This window comes from Phyllobates terribilis, unplaced genomic scaffold (assembly GCF_046119375.1).
Source record: "Phyllobates terribilis strain yellow unplaced genomic scaffold, ASM4611937v1 Scaffold_1__5_contigs__length_1240528914, whole genome shotgun sequence".
Lineage (NCBI taxonomy): Eukaryota > Metazoa > Chordata > Amphibia > Anura > Dendrobatidae > Phyllobates > Phyllobates terribilis.
The window spans coordinates 117,262,907-117,283,721 of NW_027362761.1; the positions used below are offsets into that span (position 1 = coordinate 117,262,907).

A 20,815-nucleotide genomic window follows, 5' to 3' on the forward strand; every position below is an offset into this window, starting at 1 on the left:
ATCCCATATGACTGATCAATTATAATTAGAGGCCAGGAGGACCGGGTCGCAGCATCACGTGACACTTAGTTGTCATAAGAATATCAATAAATAATAGTAATATAATGCTTGAGGCTATAGCACAAAAATACCAGCTAAACAATGTGATGAATGTTTTTTATTCTGTCACTCCTGCAGAATTGTCTGACATCAAGACTACTGTTCAGGAAAAGCGCTTTCCATGTGAATTCTGTGGGAGGACATTTACGCTTAACACTGAATGGGAACGGCATGTTTTAAGACACGGCATGTAAGTCAGATATTAGGACTTGTCACACATCTACACAATTAACACATACACATGATGGACAATGATTTACTGCAGGTTACATTTATGATGCGTTATAGCTTTTATTGTCTGATCACCCCAGATTTTATATATGCATGTCAACATAAATTTAGTCTGCAAGATTTATTTATTATGCTTACTCAGTGTCAGGCTGAGATACATAGGATCCACCAGTGACAGGTATTCTCAGGGCCCACCTTTTATCTATATAATAACCAATCCCCATTCAGATTTAGCTTTATTTATCATGGACCTACATTAAGCAGCTCCCAATATCCTTAAACTAACCTTGTTTTCTATGTTATGCAGATGTTTAATATATCCATAAATCTCATTCTAAATTGGAGCAGAATGTGACTGGCGGAATTTTTGCAATAGTTATTACTTTTAGGTCCTTTTTAGACTGCAGTACGCCAGTTCAATCTAAGGTTTTTACATTCAGCAAAAGGACATTGTCAGATGAGGCAGTGCCATGATTTACTTTTCTTTTGTTCCTATAACAAGACAGAAAAATGGAAATAATGGTGTGAAACTAGACAAACAAAATAACATAATAGATGATGACTACTATGTTGCATCAGCGATTTTTCTTTTTTTTTGTAATATCATCCAGTAGTTTTACTCACCTCCCCATGCTCTCGTCTTGTATCCGTACGGGAAGCAGGACACAAAGTGCACGTTGCTTTTAGATTCTGTTCCTGCCCTACACTAATCACATAGATCAGTGCCGGGCAGGAATTAGGAGAGATTTGCGGCCATGAGTTCTCTCTGTAATGAGAAGCTGAAAGTAATGTTCACATGCCATTCGGCTTCTCCTGCTGCCCTGTAATGATCATGCGATCAATGTCAGGTAGGGAGAGTGAGTACTGTCAGGTCAAGAATATTCCCAGCGATCAGGGACAGCCCTTCATGACCGCTTCTGCTTCATCATTAAGAAAAACAGTCAGGGATGTCTGGCAATGCCGTGATCCCCTTGACTACAAACTACAAACATTCACCTTCATGTTCACATGTAGTATTTCAACCGTATTTTACCAGGCTTATCTCAAACACATACAACAGTGTAATGGGGCTGAAATGTTACATGTGAACATGACTGTGAATAAATAGTTGTACAGACAAATAAGTAACACATATAAACATATACATATGTATACATGATTTTACATGGTGTAAGGTGTCCAGAATAGCAGTGGAACCCTAACCTCCAGCTCCTTCTCTATGTATTTGTGCAGTGCAGCCTCCTCTAAACCCCTGGCATGACTGCTAAGCTTTTGTATGGAGTTGCAACATCCTTGTAGCTCAGTTGTAACTGTAAAGTAGGAGTGAAGGGGATTGCGGCAACTTAATAATGACAAAAGCGGAGGAAGCTGAGAGCTGTGGATGTATTATAAAGCTGCCAGCCTGCTGTGCAGAAGATTGGAGCTGGTGGGTGGCACTTCCTAACTTCTTATACAGTTATTGGAAGTCACAAAAGCCTATGAGCAACCTCATATATAGTGCAGCCATTGCACTGTCATGTGGGGGTGGAACCCTCTCCTGGTTCAGAGGACCACTGAAGAAACTGAGTCTGAGCCTCTGGTTGCTTATATAACGCCATTATATTCTGAAGTGCTGTATGCACATTGTTATCACTGTCCCCATTGGGGCTCACAGTCTAAATTCACTATCATTATGTAGATGGTGAATCATTTTCATTAACTAATGCAATAATGAAATTACAATAATATTGAATTTAAGAAAAAGATTAATGATCAGTTCATTCAATTTGGCTAAGGGACCCAACTTTGTAACTCACATTTAATTTGAACTCCTCAAAACGAAGCATTTAATTACGCTATTGTCTACATTTCTAAAATGTCCAAATATTCAATCAATAATTTGATCCATTTCCTTTATTTAAAAAATAATTGTATAATGGAAAGTTATACATATTTGTAATATACTTTGAGACAGATTCATTAAGACTTTAGTTGTGCACGCTCTAATTAATGAAGAGGCTCAAAGGTGTATGATGTGCCTAATTCATTAAATGGTGCATTCTGGTTAATAAATTAGGCGCCTCTATTAATTAGTGTATGCCGCCTCCTGAAATGTTCACCAGTGAGGGACTGGAGTACATTTCTGGAGTAAGTTACATGAGACAACTGGTGTAGCGTTTCATGACTTTGATGGGCAGCAGTAGCCATGCTCAGTCCAAGCTACATCCATATTGGCAAATCTGGTTGAGACTCGCATGTAAACATCAAATGTCACAATATTTTTGAGCAACCTCTGAGTGCTCCGAATATTTAGATTTACTAAGGTTTTTTTTCTGCCAGAATCCTTTTGTGTTTCACCATTTGCAAGTTCTCTTTCTATTTTTTGTGAATCTATTTATTCATTTACATTTAGAAGCTTAAAACTGGTCCTGACTATGTCATCATCTGACAGATTTTTATAGTTTGTATGTGGAGATAAGGCACTGTTCACATCAATTTTTTGTTTGGTTTAGCTCCTAAAGTCCATTAGTCTGATTAAAGCCAAAGTGTTCACGTTGTGATTGTACCCGGTTGGTATACATCAGTAAAAAAAGGTAGTAGACTACTCTATTGCATCCCGCAAAGTCCCGTAAAAAACGTATACTGTATGGTAAACATTTTTTAATGTGGATTTCTATGGGTAAAGGATGGATCTATATAGCTTCTGTCACAGGTATGCATTGCACTTAAAATTCATGAGACTTTTAATAGGTTTTCATTACATATCTGTCAAACAGATGCCACCATAGCCTATGGTGATCGATGCCTCTAATTAGAGCCTAACTCTGTCATTCATCACACATAGACAATAATGTCATGAAAAGCCATTGAAACGTCGTGACATGTTCAATAAATAGATGTCATTGTGGTTTATTGGTAACATGTCACTCTTTGGTGTATATGTTAAACATTTACAAAAATAAAGATGTGAACAATGCCTAAGAGATGCATAAAATATGTTCAAAATAAAACAATCAGAATATAAAATCAACAAGTTTTACATTTCTTTAGGAAATAATTGCCTGAAATCCACTAGCATACCATCTGGCATATTCATGTTGTTAGTAATATATATAGATATATATATTACTATATAGATTTCTATCTATCTATCTATCTATCTACAGTACAGACCAAAAGTTTGGACACACCTTCTGATTTAAAGATTTTTCTGTATTTTCATGACTATGAAAATTGTACATTCACACTGAAGGCATCAAAACTATGAATTAACACATGTGGAATTATATACTTAACAAAAAAGTGTGAAACAACTGAAAATATGTCTTATATTCTAGGTTCTTCAAAGTAGCCACCTTTTGCTTTGATGACTGCTTTGCACACTCTTGGCATTCTCTTGATGAGCTTCAAGAGGTAGTCACCGGAAATGGTTTTCACTTCACAGGTGTGCCTGTCAGGTTTAATAAGTGGGATTTCTTGCCTTATAAATGGGATTGGGACCATCAGTTGTGTTGTGCAGAAGTCAGGAGGATACACAGCTGATAGTCCTACTGAATAGACTGTTAGAATTTGTATTATGGCGAGAAAAAAGCAGCTAAGTAAAGAAAAACGAGTGGCCATCATTACTTTAAGAAATGAAGGTCAGTCAGTCCGAAAAATTGGGAAAACTTTGAATGTGTCCTCAAGTAAAGTTGCAAAAACCATCAAGCGCTACAAAGAAACTGGCTCATATGAGGACCGCCCCAGGAAAGGAAGACCAAGAGTAACCTCTGCTTCTGAGGATAAGTTTATCCGAGTCACCAGCCTCAGAAATCGCAGGTTAACAGCAGCTCAGATTAGAGACCAGGTCAATACCACACAGAGTTCTAGCAGCAGACACATCGCTACAACAACTGTTAAGAGGAGACTTTGTGCAGCAGGCCTTCATGGTAAAATAACTGCTAGGAAACCACTGCTAAGGACAGGCAACAAGCAGAAGAGATTTGTTTGGGCTAAAGAACACAAGGAATGGACATTAGACCAGTGGAAATCTGTGCTTTGGTCTGATGAGTCCAAATTTGAGATCTTTGGTTCCAACCACCGTGTCTTTGTGCGACTCTGAAAAGGTGAACGGATGGACTCTACATGCCTGGTTCCCACCGTGAAGCATGGAGGAGGAGGTGTGATGGTGTGGGGGGGCTTTGCTGGTGACACTGTTGGGGATTTATTCAAAATTGAAGGCATACTGAACCAGCATGGCTACCACAGCATCTTGCAGCGGCATGCTATTCCATCCGATTTGCGTCTAGTTGGACCATCATTTATTTTTCAACAGGACAATGACCCCAAACACACCTCCAGGCTGTGTAAGGGCTATTTGACCAAGTGGGAGAGTGATGGGGTGCTACGCCAGATGACCTAGCCTCCACAGTCACCAGACCTGAACCAAATCGAGATGGTTTGGGGTGAGCTGGACCGCAGAGTGAAGGCAAAAGGGCCAACAAGTGCTAAGCATCTCTGGGAACTCCTTCAAGATTGTTGGAAGACCATTTCCGGTGACTACCTCTTGAAGCTCATCAAGATAATGCCAAGAGTGTGCAAAGCAGTCATCAAAGAACCTAGAATATAAGACATATTTTCAGTTGTTTCACACTTTTTTGTTAAGTATATAATTCCACATGTGTTACTTCATAGTTTTGATTCCTTCAGTGTGAATGTACAATTTTCATAGTCATGAAAATACAGAAAAATCTTTAAATGAGACTGCGTGTCCAAACTTTTGGTCTGTACTCTATCTATCTATCTATCCTGTACTCCTGGTAGCTGGGTGCTCAGATAGGATCCCACTCAGTAAGATCAGTAGAAATAAAAGAACTCCACACTACAATTTCTGCAAAATAGTGATGTTTGTTAGTTTATTTATTCAAGCAATCCAAAGTGAAACAAGTAACATTTCGAGCAATAACTCCAGCCTTTCGTCAGACACACGGATTGCTAACGACAGAAGCAGAGCATAGAAAGCAGTAGCACTTCATTGAATGCGGTCACCGTACCTGTGAGAATGGCACTCTTCAGTATTTTTAATCTAGCATGTGTTTCCAGGAATTCTTTTTATTTCTGCAAGACATTAGTTGTCTCTCTCATTTCTCAGGAACATTATATTGTCTGGTAGCAAATAATATCTGAATGTATAAAGCTACTTATCTTGTTTTATAACGTGCAGTGAATATATTTTATATGTTATTTTAGCCTTTTTATGCCATTTTGATTTTATTTACAGGACTGCTGGTGGAAACCAGGAAAGCATGGAAATCAGATCAACCCTCAAAAATTTGGAGGACACCTATAGCAACATGAAACATGTGGATGAAAGAACAATAGATGCTTCCCAACAAACTAGAACCTCATGTTTTAAAAATTTTATGGTGACCAAAAAAGAATAACTACATCTGGACATGTGACTAGGACTTTCTGAAACACTGAACAACTTGTTACCGTACCCAGAAAGCTGCTTTTAGGACTTGAAAAATCTGTTTTGTTTTGTTTTTGACAAGCACTGGTACTCTTGCAGGTGTATGTAAATACTTAACATTCTTTTATTTAAAGAAGGAACCGAGTTGCTCGGAGAAATCACTACGCATCTTGTTTGTTCATACATTTTTTTTTGTCTTTTACTTTAGTAACGCAGGACTAAGTGATGCAAAACTCTGGCACAGGACTTTCTTGTAGGAATGACTAATATGAAATGACAAAGAAAATCTTACCGTTTCGGGACATCTTTTTAATACCAGTTTTCTATACTGTCGCAACAGTTCTAAAGACAATAGGGTTACAGTTTTCCTAGTTTATTGCAGTGGTCACCAAAATTCCTAGTACCTCAAAAAAAAAATGTTTCAAGGGAATTCTAAGCATTTACCCAGGCTGCTTTTCCAGGCGGATGAATGTCCAGAGGAGGCTAATGGGAATGGAGAACAAAAATAACTGAATGCGTGCAAATAGTCAAGATGTCTTTTTTGATCATCTTTTCACGAGCTTTGTCTTAAAATACTGTGACTATTTTTTGTTTTTGTTTTTTTTTTATATATATATGTAAATTATAAAATGAAAAAAAAAAAGTAAATTACTAGAAATCTGTTTGTCAATTATCCTTTTATTTAGGAAATGGTAGGTTATTCCAGTGTGTTTTCATGCTGACTGTTTGGCAGAACTGCTGAGCCATTTCCTTTTAGTACTTTAATAAACAAAAACAGCACAATTCTGAAATGACCAATGAAAACTTGTGCTGTAAAATGACATTTTTATGAACTTTTAGCCATTTATACAAGCTTCCCTGATACTTAAGTTACTACACATTTCTTTCAAATGGTCTAGTAAATTTCAAGCCTTTGTTTTCAGGCTATTAATGTTAAAGCCAGAAATATTGAAGAATAAATGTTCTTTTCTTGATGATAAGATGCCAAAAAATAATTTGCTACCACACAAGTCTTCTAAACCTAACTATATACAGCACATACATGTTAATTGACATTTCTGAATTTACCTGACACGACCCATCAATACGTACAGTTCCTTTATGATCTATTTTATGTAAAATGTAGATTTCTTTCCCTTGTAATATACAGTATATTGCACTTTTTCTTAGAAATTTTTGAAGTTTTGTTTTTTTATATATATATTATTATTATTATTGTTATACTTCCAATTTAAGTAATGTTCATCCAACTGTTAGCATGGAACTCATTCTTGAGTTGCTGTATTATAATCCCCTACCTCATTCCTTTCTCTGTGAACGGTAAGCATTTCATGTTTACCCGCTGGATCTTTGTAAAACAAATTTAATGTTTTGGAAAGTTGGCATAAAATCATTACATATAGAATATATAATGCATCATTTTTGTCTAACTTTCAAAATTAACAATTTATACTTGAGAACCACAACAACATTGTACTTAGTAGGAAAATGAAAAACTTTGTAGATATGTCTGAAGACGTGAAGAAAAGTGTTACTCACAGCAATCAATCCGATTCTACAATTTTTCTAGCACAGTTTTGAAAATCATAAGTGACCACAAAGTTTTGTTTTGCACTTGCTTTCTAAACTATTAATTTAGTCGTGGCTTAAAGGGGTTGTGCATGAAGTGAAAAGAAAATAATATGCTTTCTTCCTTAAACAGTTCCAATTCCATGAGTTGAAATAGCTGCAATGCCAAACATGACCTGTGGACATATGTGTGCGGTGTTTGGAAGAAAGCTGCCATCTTTTTAGAATGCATGACAACCTCACTAAAGAAGCATTCCAAAAATGTTTTTATTAGATAAACCTGTTTAAATGTATTGCGTAGTGCGAGTCCAAAAAAATTCTTACAAATCGCTGTCTTCCTCAGCTTACAGCGCCACTCCTATCCCCTTCTTACTCACATGACTGAAATTCCATCTTGCTGGATCACGCTGGGATTTATGTGTGAGCTAGAAGTCTCTTTTACTCGTGGTAACCCTCCATTGACATTGTAAAAGCAACTTCCAGCTTACACATATACCCCAGTGTTACCCGGTGAGTTGAAATTTCAGTCACATGAGTGAGAAGAGTAACGGAGCAGCACTGGAAACTGGGGAAAACAGTGATTGGCAAGTGTTTTATTGCACTTAAACTACACAATACATGAATTTATCTGATAAAGAGTTTCTTTGGAGTGCTTCTTTAAGGGAGATCCTTGGCTGAATGACATTTATATTGAGGCAGCCAGGGTCTCATTAAAGCTGTATGTATCTAACAAAGGTTATCTCGCAACTGGACATTTTGTGAAGTAACTTGAAGTTTCCTTGGTTTCATGGGAAAACTGTTTCACCATTTATGTCCTACTTCTCATCCAGTTCCCGGCTGCACTTTCAGAAATGTTACTGTGCCACAAGGAGTTTCTGATTTCAAGCAGCAATTTCCAAACAACTTGTTATTGTATGAGAAATTTTCTTTCAACACTGAAACTTGCAAATGCTAATTGGCCTTTTTTCAAGCTCCTTGTACTTGTTGTACAAATGGAGTAGTTACCAAAAATGAGTTGTGATGTATGTTATCACTACTTTATTTTTTAAGTAACCTGTAAATATTGTAATCCATTGCAGTTTGCTTTGCTAACCTCTTAATTAAACAATGGGACCATTATCCTTTTCAACAATTTGTCATTTTCTTTCTTGTCTCACTTTCTTAAATGTTTACAGCATATACTTTGTATACACAGATCAGCCAGAACATAAAAACCTGCCTAATATTGAGTAGATCTTCTTTGTGCCACTAAAACAGCTATTACCCATCAAGCCATGGACTCCACAAAACCCGTGAAGATTTCATGTTCTATCTGAAACCAAGACATTAGCAGCAGATTCTTTAAAAGGATTTTCCACCTTCAGGAAAGTGGACCCCTAAGCTCTAAAATAACAAACAGTGCAAGTGCTCACCCTCCTTTAGTCCAGCAATGACTTCCATCTGCTCGGTTATCGATGTTTTGGCTGTAGAACTGATGTCACTTTGACAGCGTGCCTCACCATTGTAGATAATCACTACAGAAGAGTGGTCCAAAATACCGGTTGAGAGGTGTAAGAGGCTTGTTGATTGCAGTTATTTATTCCAAAGGGTGTAGAACCAATGAGTGGAACAGGCTGCCACGAGAGGTGGTGAGTTCCCCTTCAATGGACATCTTCAAACAGAGGCTGGACAGATATCTGTCTGGGATGATTTAGTGAATCCTGCTTTGAGCAGGGGGTTGGACCAGATGACCCAGGAGGTCCCTTCCAACTCTACCATTCTATGATTCTATGAAATATTAAGTTGAGGTTTCCAACAATTTTGTCTGTCCCTTTTTGGGGGTTTTGTGTGAAATGATGTCCAATTTGCCTTTTTTTCTCAGTTTTTTTGAGTTGTTCCAATACACACAAAGAAATTAAACATGTGTATAACAAAACATGTGTAATTGGTGTAATTCCATTTTCTTGGAGAAATACTTCATTTTCTGAAACAATATCAAAGGTGTGAACACTTTCGGCCATGACTGTAAGCCATGGTCCAGAAACCGCTTACAGCACAGCAAAGGGATCTCATAATTGAAATTTATCAGGACAAGAGTACAAAAAATTTCAAAGGCATTAGCTATACCATGGAACACTATGGAGATGGTCAACAAGAAGTGGCTTAAATTTGGCACAACAGTGATATTACTTAGAACTGGACATTCCTCAGAAATTGATGAAAAGACAAGAAGAAAATTGATTTGAGAGGCTGCCAAGAAGCCTACAGCAACAATAAAAGAGCTGCAGTAATTTCTGTCAAGTACTGGTTGTGTACTGTATATGACAAAAATCTCTAGTATTCTTCAAATATCTAGCCTGTGGGGCAGGGTGAGAAGATGGAAGCTTTTTCTCACAAGGAAAATAGTCAATTCCAGCTATGCTTCGCCAAAACATACAGCAAGTCTGCCAAAAACATGTGGAAAAATGTGTTATGGTCTGATGAGATGAAGATTGAACTTTTTGTCCATCATTCCAAAAGGTTTGTTTGTCACAAAGCCAACTTACACATGACTAAAAGAACACCAAACCCACAGTGAAGCATGGTAGAGGCAGTATTATGCTTTGGAGATGTTTTTTTCTGTAGCTGAAAATGGGTTTTAGTCAAGATGGTGGGGATTATGAACTGTTCCAAATGCCAGTCAATTTTGCATCAAAACCTTCAATCCCTTTCTAAAAAGCTGAGGATGAAGAGAAATTTCACTTTTCAGCACGAAAATGACCCCAAGCATACCACCAAATCAACACAATGGCTTTGCACAAAGAAGTTCAAAGTTTTGGAATGGTCCATGAAATATCTGTGGGTTGACCTGAATAGGGCTGTACACAGGAGATGGCCTCGCAATATGACAGTTTTGAAGCTCTACTGCAAGCAATAGTGGGCAAAGAATTCAATTCTTGATGTGCTATACTGATAGACTCCTACCCCAAAAGACTAAATGCTGTGATAAAATCATAGAAAACTTCAACAAAGTGTTAGGCTAGGCATTCACTCCCTGACAGAAGTTATGTCGCTTATCCATGTTATGTAAATAAAAGCTTATAACCCGATGTTAAATTCATCCATTGGTTTTATAAATTACTCTATTGAAAGCTGGAACCCTCCCAAATTTGGTTTAGGTTAAGAAAATAAATTGGCATCAATGCTAAAATATTGATCATTTAATGAACACAGAATGGTCACATTTTGGCAAGACAAAAGTTTTGTCGCCCACAGAAAGTAATGTGATATTCAAACAAATAATTATCTTAAAATACAAATATATGTTGCATCACATAGGTGAATGAAGTTGTGGTGCTATTAGAGTCATATTTAATATTTTGTGTGACTTCCATGAGCTTGAAGGACTGCATCCATGCGGTTCAACAATGATTCATACAATTTATTAATGAAGTTATCAGGAATAGCAAAGAATGCAGTCTTACATGCCTCCCAGAGTTCATCTAGATTCTTTGGTTTTGTCTTCCAAGCTTCCTCTTTCATCCTACCCCAAACATGCTCAATGATGTTCATGTCTGGTGACTGAGCTGGCCAGTCCTTGAGCACCTTGATCTTTTTTGCCTGGAGGATTTTTGTTGTAGAAATGGATGTATGAGATGGAGCACCATCCTGCTGCAGAATTTGACCCCTATTATGATTTGGAAGGTAAGAGGTAGCTAATACTTCTTGATATTTTAGGCTATTGATATTGCCTTCCACCTTGCAAATGTTTTGCACACCCCCATACTGAATGTAACCCCAGACCATGATCTTTCCACCACCAAATGTAACTGTTTTCTGGGTTTATTTTGGATCCATATGGGGATCCATATGTAGGTCTCCTGCAGTATTTGCGGCTGTGGTGTAATTCTACTGAAGATTCATCAGAGAAATCCACCTTCTGCCACTTTTCCAGCGTCCATCTGTTTTTATTTGCCTTTTGTTTAGTGCTGGCTTCTGGGCATCTGATTCGACCATGGAGGCCATTTCGAGACAGAATCCTACAAACTGTTCTAGTTGACACAGGGACTTGAGGTGACCAGGCCTGTTGGAGCTCTGCTGCAGTGGAAGAGGGGCTTGCTTTGGATTTTCTAACCAACAAATGTTCCTCCTGAGCAGTTGACTTTCGGGGTCTGCCGGACCTGGGCTTGTCAAACACATCTCCAGTCTCTTCAAATCTTTTTTTTTAATTCTTTGTACTTGACTCTGAGACACATTAATGGTGCCAGCCACCTCTGCAGTGGATCTGGTGTTCAGCATCTTTATTATCAAGACTTTAGTCGCAGGGTGGATTTTTGGCATGTTGTCAGAGCTCAAGTTACAGTTCAAGTGAAGGTCTGGAGTGCTGGGTTTCTTTTTATACACACCCACTAATTAACCGACCATTTACTGAGCACTGGTGAGGATGTAAACTAAGATTGGGTGCATTATATGACCAGGCGACAAAACTTTTGTCTTGCCAAAATCTGACCATTCTGTGTTCATTAAATGATCAATATTTCAGCATTGATGCCAATTTATTTTCTTAACCTAAACCAAATTTGAGAGGGTTTCAGCTTTCAAAAGAGTAATTTATAAAACCAATGGATGAATTTAACATCAGGTTCTAAGCTTTTATTTACATAACATGGATAAGCGACGTAGCTTCTGTCAGGGAGTGTATGTTCAATATTGCCCAAACAAGTTGGTGATATATACAGCTGACATGTCGTGAATCAATCAGGCTATCTTAAAAAATAGCTATGTATATCTTGTCAGCAGAAGTTAGACCCTCCTGATGGTGGTGAAACGCGCGTCAAGGTTGTTCATGTCCCTTCCATGCACCATGGCTGCAGGTAATGTCCCAAAATTGATATATTAGATAAATAATCTGGATATTTATTGTGGCAACATGGTCCTGAATATCTAGGTGCATGTATCGACATGTGCTTCTCACTAAATTAGAATATCATAAAAAAATTAATTTATTTCAGTTCTTCAATACAAAAAGTGAAACTCATATATTATATAAAGTCATTACAAACAGAGTGATCTATTTCAAGTGTTTATTTCTGTTAATGTTGATGATTATGGCTTACAGCCAATGAAAACACAAACGTCATCTCAGTAAATTAGAATACTTTATGACAACAGCTTGAAAAAATTTTTAAAATACGAAATGTTTGCCTTCCATCCTGTATTCCTTGCTGCTCTGGTCTGTGCTAATCCACATGTCCCCTGTCAAGACCCAATCCGCTACATTGTCACAACCGGTCCATTCTGTTCACCCAGACCTACTGCTTAGTGAATCTACCTCACCAGTTAAGCCTATAACAGATACAACCACACTTTCCTTAAAAAAAAGCTTCTTTGTTTCTTTTATTGTTTTAAAGGTGATATCATTGATATACTGTATATACAGTGGCATATAAAAGTTTGGGCACCCCTGGTCACAATTACTGTTATTGTGAACAGTTAAGCAAGTTGATGAAATGATCTAAAGGGCTAAAGTTAAAAATGACACATTTCCTTTGTATTTTAGGTAAAAAAAATATATATTGTCATTTTTACATTTTAAAAATTACAAAAAGGCAAATGGGCCAATGCAAAAGTTTGGGCAGCCTCGGAGATTTCTGTGCTCAGATAACTTGGACCAAGGTTTCAGACCTTAATTAGCCTGTTAGGGTTATGGCTTGTTCACTATCATCGGTAGGAAAGGCCAGGTGATGCAAACTTCCCACTTTTATAAAAACCCAGTCTACCCTAACCTTGTGCCAAAAATTTGCAGCCATGGGTTCTTCTAAGCAGCTGCCTAGCTCTCTGAAAATGAAAATGGCAGAGGCCCACAAAGCAGGAAAAGGCTATGAGAAGATAGCAAAGCATTTTCAAGTTGCCATTTCCTCAGTTCGAAAGAAGACCAAGCAAAATTTCAGTGAGAGCTACTCGTAGGATTGCTAGAGAGGCAAATCAGAACCTCCGCTTGACTGCAAAAGACCTTCAGAAAGATTTAGCAGACTCTGGAGTTGTGGTACATTGTTCTACTGTTCAGAGACACCTGCACAAATATGGCCATCATGGAAGAGTCATCAGAAGAAAACCTCTCCTGCACCCTCACCAAAAAAATTCAACTTCAGAAGTATGCAAAAGAACATCTAAACAAGCCTGATGCATTTTGGAAACAAGTCCTGTAGACCAATGAGGTTAAAATAGAACTCTTTGGCCACAATGATCAAAGGTATGTATGGAGAAAAAAAGGCACAGAATTTCAGGAAAAGAACATCTCGCCAGCCATTAAGCATGGGGGTGGATCAGTTATGCTTTGGGGTTGTATTGCAGCCAATGGCATAGGGAACATTTCACGAGTAGAGGAAAGAATGAATTGAATGAAAATTCAACAAATTCTTGATGCAAAGATGGCTTTTACAAATGGATCATGATCCTAAACACACATCAAAATCCACAATAGAATACCTCAAAAGGCGCAAGCTGAAGGTTTAATAATGGCCCTCACAGTCCCCTGATCTAAACATCATTGAAAATCTGTGGCTACACCTCAAAATAGCAGTGTATAGAAGACTACCCAGGAATCTCACAGAACTGGAAGAGTTTTCCAAGGAAGAACAGATGAAAATCCCTCAAACAAGAACTTAAAGACTCTTGGCTGGTTACAAAGAGTGTTTACAAGCTGTGATACTTTCAAAAGGAGGTGCTTCTATGTACTAACCATGCAGGGTGCCCAAACTTTTGCATGGGCCCATTTTACTTTTTGTAATTTTTAAAATGTAAAAAATGACAATGTTTTTGTTTTTTGCCTAAAATACAAAGAAAATGTATATATATATATACACACACACACACACACACACACACACACACACATAGTACAGACCAAAAGTTTGGACACACCTTCTCATTTAAAGATTTTTCTGTATTTTCATGACTATGAAAATTGAATATTCACACTGAAGGCATCAAAAGTATGAATTAACACATGTGGAATTATATACTTAACAAAAAAGTGTGAAACAACTGAAAATATGTCACTGGAAATGGTCTTCCAACAAACTTGAAGGAGTTCCCAGAGATGCTTAGCACTTGTTGGCCTTTTTGCCTTCACTGTGCGGTCCAGCTCACCCCAAACCATCTCGATTGGGTTCAGGTCTGGTGACTGTGGAGGCCAGGTCATCTGGCGTCAATAATAAATAGAGACCAAGCTCAACTAATGAAGAAGGGTGCCAGGAATACAACACATGTATCCGTGTAGATAAAGATTCCGGCACACCAAATAATGTAAAAAAGTCTCATATGGGTGATATAAAAATAGATGCTTTATTTCTCCAACAATAACTGGTACAAATCGTTGTCAATATAGTTGCTCTTATTTCTCCAACATTAGCTGGTTCAAATCGTAGTAAATATAATTGCCCAACGTTTCAACCCCAGCGGGGTTTTCCTCAGGGGCATCAGAAGAGCTTAAAACCAGAGCATAAACATAAATAAAGCCATCAGTGACATATAATATACTAAATCATACAATGAGCAATATTTACCAAAATAAGAAGCATATTAATGAAAAAAAGGGGGAAGAATAGGAGGGAAAAATATACAGGAGGACAAAGGAGGGAGAGAGGGAGAATGAGTGTAGTCCATTTGAGGCATACGGGCAGAGTGCTATAAAGTAAGAAAATTCAAAGATACCTAGTTACTATACTCTGCTAATTTTCTGGGGAACTTCCCACGTAACTTGAGAGTCTTTCAGGAAAAAATTACTGTGTAATAGAGAAAATGTGACTGTTTGGTATTTAATACTACTACTAAGGCGGCGCTGAAAAAGTGGGATACAATAATATGTGTTAATACATCACAATGAGAGCCTCCTGGGAAGGTACATACCTATGAAAAGCACCAGTTGTTGCTATAGTAGGGAAATTGTGTCTACCGGCAATAGTAGCTGTGGAAAGACAGCATACGAAGTGTAAGCCACCAGTCTCCAAATACCCCCTGTATTTTATTAAAAGGACATACTTGCCTGTGAACAATTATAGTAGTCGTGACCGAGGGGATATTCCTCTAGGATATGGCAAGTGTGCCTGTGACCGAGAAAAGTGGGTAAATACGGAGGTATTATTGGTGTCATGAGGACTAGGAAAAACCAGCCTGAAAGGCTCTTACCTGTGTACCTCTGGGTTAGCGTATCCTGCCCGTGGTGGTGCAGTGTAAGGAGCAGTAGCCGTGTTTAAATAGCGCTATACTTGTGATCCACTTCCTGAAACCGGAGTGCTATGAATCAACATCCGGTATCGTGGAACGCAACATCCGGTTGCGTGGAACGCATCACCGCGCATGCGCGGGATGCGTTATGTGGAACTATGCAAAAGGGTGGAAAGCATCACCGCGTGTGCGCGGGATGCATTCTGAAGAGCTATATGGGGATAATGCGGCCTATTCTGGGCTAGGGAGTAGCAGATAAGTATAGATAAATGGTAATTAGGGGGAAGGGCTACCTTGTTTAAAGGACAATATATGTGTAGAGGAGAGAGAGAAGAACAGGAAAAGGAGAAACCACATGGGTGGAAGAAGGCAGGGGGAATACATATCATCATATACATGCAAATAGTATAAGCAATACAGTGTAACATCACATATCATCTATAAAGTGAAAAAAGGATATATCCAATTTATATGTGTAGGGTCTGTAAAGGAAGCAAAAACATAATATGAGAAATACAGAACAAGGAAAAAGATTTTTTTATAAATATGGGTAATGGGCAATAGTACAAGGTACATGATGTCCTTTATATTTGTATTTACATAAGGAAGATCAGAAATTGTAACCGGTACATTTTCAAATAAAGAGGTATCTCAGACGTGAACCTCATATTCTCGGTTAAGACCGTGAGGTTCTAATGTCTTCAAAGTGAAAATCCAGAAGGCCTCTCTTTCCTTGAGCCTCTGGATTCTATTACCCCCTCTCCTGTTTGGTGGAACATGATCAATCACCTGGAAGCGCAATTGTGCAATAGAATGGTGGTGAGCGAGAAAATGGTTAGGGATGGGTAATAAATTGTACTTACATCGGATGGTGGACTTGTGTTTGCTGATCCTATCCCTAATGTGCTGTGTTGTTTCACCGACATACCCTAGACCGCATGGACACTTAATCAAATATACTACAAATGAGGATTCACATGTAAAATATCCCTTGACTGGGAACCTTTTACCTGTTAGAGGATGTGTGAACGAACTTCCTCGAGTTATGTAGGAACATTGGCGACAGCCTAGGCACGGGAAATTGCCTAAGCGTGGTGTCGATAGTGTCGTCTGGTGTATCCTTGGGCAAAAACTCCCAATGTCTGCTCGTACCAGTCTGTCCCTAAGGTTCAAAGGTCTTTTGATACATACCATAGCTGGCTCTTGGAAGTCCGTGATCTTGGGATATGAATTGCTTAGTATTGGCCAATGGATCCTAAGGATATCACGGATCAGAGTCTGGTATGGGTGGTAAGTGTTTACAAAAGTCATGCGATTCGTCTTGGGTGTCTGTCGTCTGGGGACAAGTGATGGAAAAGCTGTTAGAGATGGGTAACCTCTGTTAATGAATTTTTGTCCCATTTCCCTGTGTCGTTTGGTACGTGTTGATGGATCCGATACAATTCTGCTAACTCTGGTGTGTTGTGAAATGGGTAGAGAATTTTTTATATGTCGGGGATGATAACTCATGTAATGAAGTAGGCTATTGCGGTCTGTGGGTTTGACAAAAAGATCGGTTGTGAAATGGCCTCCTTCTTCTTGGATGATAGTTATGTCCAGGAAACTGATGCAATGTTTGTCATAGTTCATAGTGAAGGAGATTTGAGGGGTACAATTATTTAGGTAATTGACGAATTCCCTAAGTTTAGTCTCGGTGTTACCCCAGATGACGAAAACATCATCAATGTAACATTTCCACATTTTGATGTCCGTGAAGGTGTTCAAGGACACATATTGATGCTCGAAGTGTGCCATGAAGATGTTGGCATATGGAGGGGCCATATTGGACCCCATAGCTGTCCCACGTCTCTGAATGTAATATTTGTCCCCAAAAAGAAAGAAATTGTTATTTTGGATAATGTCCTCTAGGTCTATACAGGCGCGATTGAGGATATCCACTGTATCTGTCTAGGAACCATTGCAATGCCTGTAAGCCGAGGGTATGATTAATAGATGTGTATAGGCTATTGACATCTAGTGTAACAAGAATGCATCCTGGGGGAATGGTGTCCAGGTAATGAAGTTGTGACAGAAAATCAGAGGAATCTTTGATATATGACGGAATAGCCGGTAAAAGTGGAGTCAGGATTTTTTCTACAGTTTTAGCTAACGGAGACAGTAATGAATCAGTGGATGCCACAATTGGGCGTCCCGGAGGATGTTGTAAGTTCTTGTGGATTTTGGGTAATGTATAAAACACTGGGGTGACCGGATGTGTGTTAATGAGATACTCGGATAATTTCTGATCAATAATACCACGGCTCGTTAGTGATTTTAAGTCGGCTGATACGAAATGTAGGGTTTATGGCAACCTGAGTGTATACTTCTTGGTCATTTAGCTGTCCCGCAATCTCACTCACATAATAAGAGCGGTCCATGACCACTATGGCACCCCCTTTGTCCGCTGGCTTAATCGTAATTAGGTTGTTCTTAGATAAGGAATTCAGACTCTGTTTTTCCTCCCTGGTAAGATTAGTGTATAGAGGGTATTCATTATGTTGTATTTTTGTCCTAAGTGTTTCAATGTCCTTGTTGACAAGTGAAATATAAGTTTCAACTGGGTGATATATTTTCGGGGGGTTAAAACGTGAAGGTAACCTCAGTCCCAGTTCTTTTAGTGATAGTTGTTCATGGTTCTGTAGTGCAGTGGAAGAAGGTGTCGAGGGGTCATCATTGGTAGAGAAGCGTACCCTGAGTCTCAGACTACGAAAAAAGCGTCTAAGTTCGAGGTCTAGGGTAAATGGGTCGAAGGACGGGGTTGGGCAGAAGGATAATCCCCTCTGTAGTAGTCCAATCTCTGTGGGGGTAAGGACCTGTGAGGAGATGTTGTATACGAGGGTATCGGGCCTACCTGTGATCGGAGGGTCATTCTCTCGGGCTGCACCTGTGGGGGAACAGGAGGTGGTATAGTAGTTAGGAATCTGTTGGACTCTGTGGACAGACCCCCTTTGGCCCCGCCGCATTTTGTGCGTCGGGGTTGTCGTGCCCCAAAAAAACGTCTGGGACGTTGGGGCATATACTCGCTGTCGCTGCCGGAAGATGAGTAGAAACGGGAGCCATATATAGTGTGGCTTGATCGCCATTTGTATACCCTGCCGGATTGGTAGTCTTCCTCGTCTCGCATGAACTTATGTAATTTACGGTCTTGTAATGTCTTCTCATAAGAGAATAGGATGTCAGTCGTTTTTTTCTTAAGACCCTCAAATTGTTCAGTGGAAATGGTATTCGCCAGTTGATCTTCTAGAGAGATGATCCTCCCTTCAAGTTCTGTTATCTCCTTTTGAATGGATTCAATGGTAAGTAAAATCAAGTCCATGGAGCATTTGTTGAGAATGCTCTCGAATTTGTTGCAGAAGTCAGCGTTATCAGAAAATAAAGTGGGTTGAAGGTTGACCCTGAGTCCCCTGGGGATCCTTTTGACACGGTGGTATTCAGCAAGGGTGGAGAGATGGAGGTCCAGGGCAACCAGTTTCTTTCTCTCCTTTTCGTAGTCTCGTGTCTTGTTGTCCTCAATGGAAGAGTGAAGAAAGGTGTTCCTATCAATCTTTGATAGAATGGCTACGGTATCTTCCTCATTGTAGGCAAACGTGTTAAACGACATGGGGATATAGCCTAGGAGCCTTGGTTCAAACCAAATAGAATCAATAATAAATAGAGACCAAGCTCAACTAATGAAGAAGGGTGCCAGGAATACAACACATGTATCCGTGTAGATAAAGATTCCGGCACACCAAATAATGCAGAAAAGTCTCATATGGGTGATATAAAAGTAGATGTTTTATTTCTCCAACAATAACTGGTACAAATCATTGTCAATATAGTTGCTCTTATTTCTCCAACATTAGCTGGTTCAAATCGTAGTAAATATAATTGCCCAACGTTTCAACCCCAGCGGGGTTTTCCTCAGGGGAGTCAGAAGAGCTTAAAACCAGAGCATAAACATAAATAAAGCCATCAGTGACATATAATATACTAAATCATACAATGAGCAATATTTACCAAAATAAGAAGCATATTAATGAAAAAAAGGGGGAAGAAAAGGAGGGAAAAATATACAGGAGGACAAAGGAGGGAGAGAGGGAGAATGAGTGTAGTCTATTTGAGGCATACGGGCAGAGTGCTATAAAGAAAGAAAATTCAAAGATACCTAGTTACTATACTCTGCTAATTTTCTGGGAAACTTCCCACGTAACTTGAGAGTCTTTCAGGAAAAAAATTACTGTGTAATAGAGAAAATGTGACTGTTTGGTATTTAACCACTTCGCATCAGAGCCTGTTTTTGCCTTCGTGACCGGGCCAATTTTTTCAATTCTGACCACTGTCACTTTATGAAGTAATTACTCTGGAACGCTTCAACGGATCCCCCTGATTCTGAGACTGTTTTTTCGTGACATATTGTACTTCATGATAGTGGTAAAATTTATTCGATATCCTTTGCGTTTATTTGTGAAAAAATCAGAAATTTGGCGAAAATTTTGAAAATTTTGCAATTTTCAAACTTTGAATTTTCATGCCCTTAAATCAGAGATATGTCACACAAAATAGTTAATAAACAACATTTCCCACATATCTACTTTACATCAGCACAATTTTGGAACCAAAATTTTTTTTTGTTAGGGAGCTATAAGGGTTAAAAGTTGACCAGCGATTTCTCATTTTTCCAACAAAATTTACAAAAACATTTTTTTAGGGACCACATCATATTTGAAGTCACTTTGAGGGGTCTTTATGACAGAAAATACCCAAAAAGTGACACCATTCTAAAAACTGCACCCCTCAAGGTGCTCAAAACCACATTCAAGAACTTTATTAACCCTTCAGGTGCTTCACAGGAATTTTTGGAATGTGGAAGAAAAAAATTAACATTTAACTTTGTTCACAAAAATGTTACTTTAGACCCATTTTTTTTATTTTCACAGGGGTAACAGGAAAAAATGGACCCTAAAATATTTTGTGCAATTTCTCTTGAGTGCGCTGATACCCCATATGTGAGGGAAAACCACTGTTTGGGCGCACTGCAGGGTTCGGAAGAGAAGGAGCGCCATTAGACTTTTTGAATGTAAAATTTGTCTGAATAATTAACAGACGCCATGTTGCGTTTGGAGAGCTCCTGATGTTCCTAAACAGTGGAAACCCCCCATAAGTGACACCATTTTGGAAACTAGACCCCTTAGGGAACTTATCTAGATGTGTGGTGAGCACCTTGAACCCCAAGGTGCTTCACAGAAGTTTATAATATTGAGCTGTAAAAATAAAATT

At 38.7% G+C, this 20,815-nt stretch overlaps 1 protein-coding gene across 6 annotated transcripts in view; it reads left to right on the plus strand.

Annotated features, from left to right (window-relative positions):
• Positions 1–6,412, plus strand: part of ZNF462 (zinc finger protein 462) — a 181,276-nt gene extending 174,864 nt beyond the window's left edge. For 5 of the 6 annotated variants that reach the window (XM_073666833.1, XM_073666773.1, XM_073666806.1 and 2 more), the window contains 2 exons: positions 178–289; positions 5,570–6,412. In XM_073666833.1, the coding sequence (XP_073522934.1) occupies positions 178–289; positions 5,570–5,732 (275 nt within the window). In that variant the 3' untranslated portion in view covers positions 5,733–6,412. The remainder of the gene's footprint in view (positions 1–177; positions 290–5,569) is intronic. The other variant, XM_073666842.1, reaches the window with a different exon arrangement.
• The last annotated feature ends 14,403 nt before the right edge of the window (positions 6,413–20,815 follow it).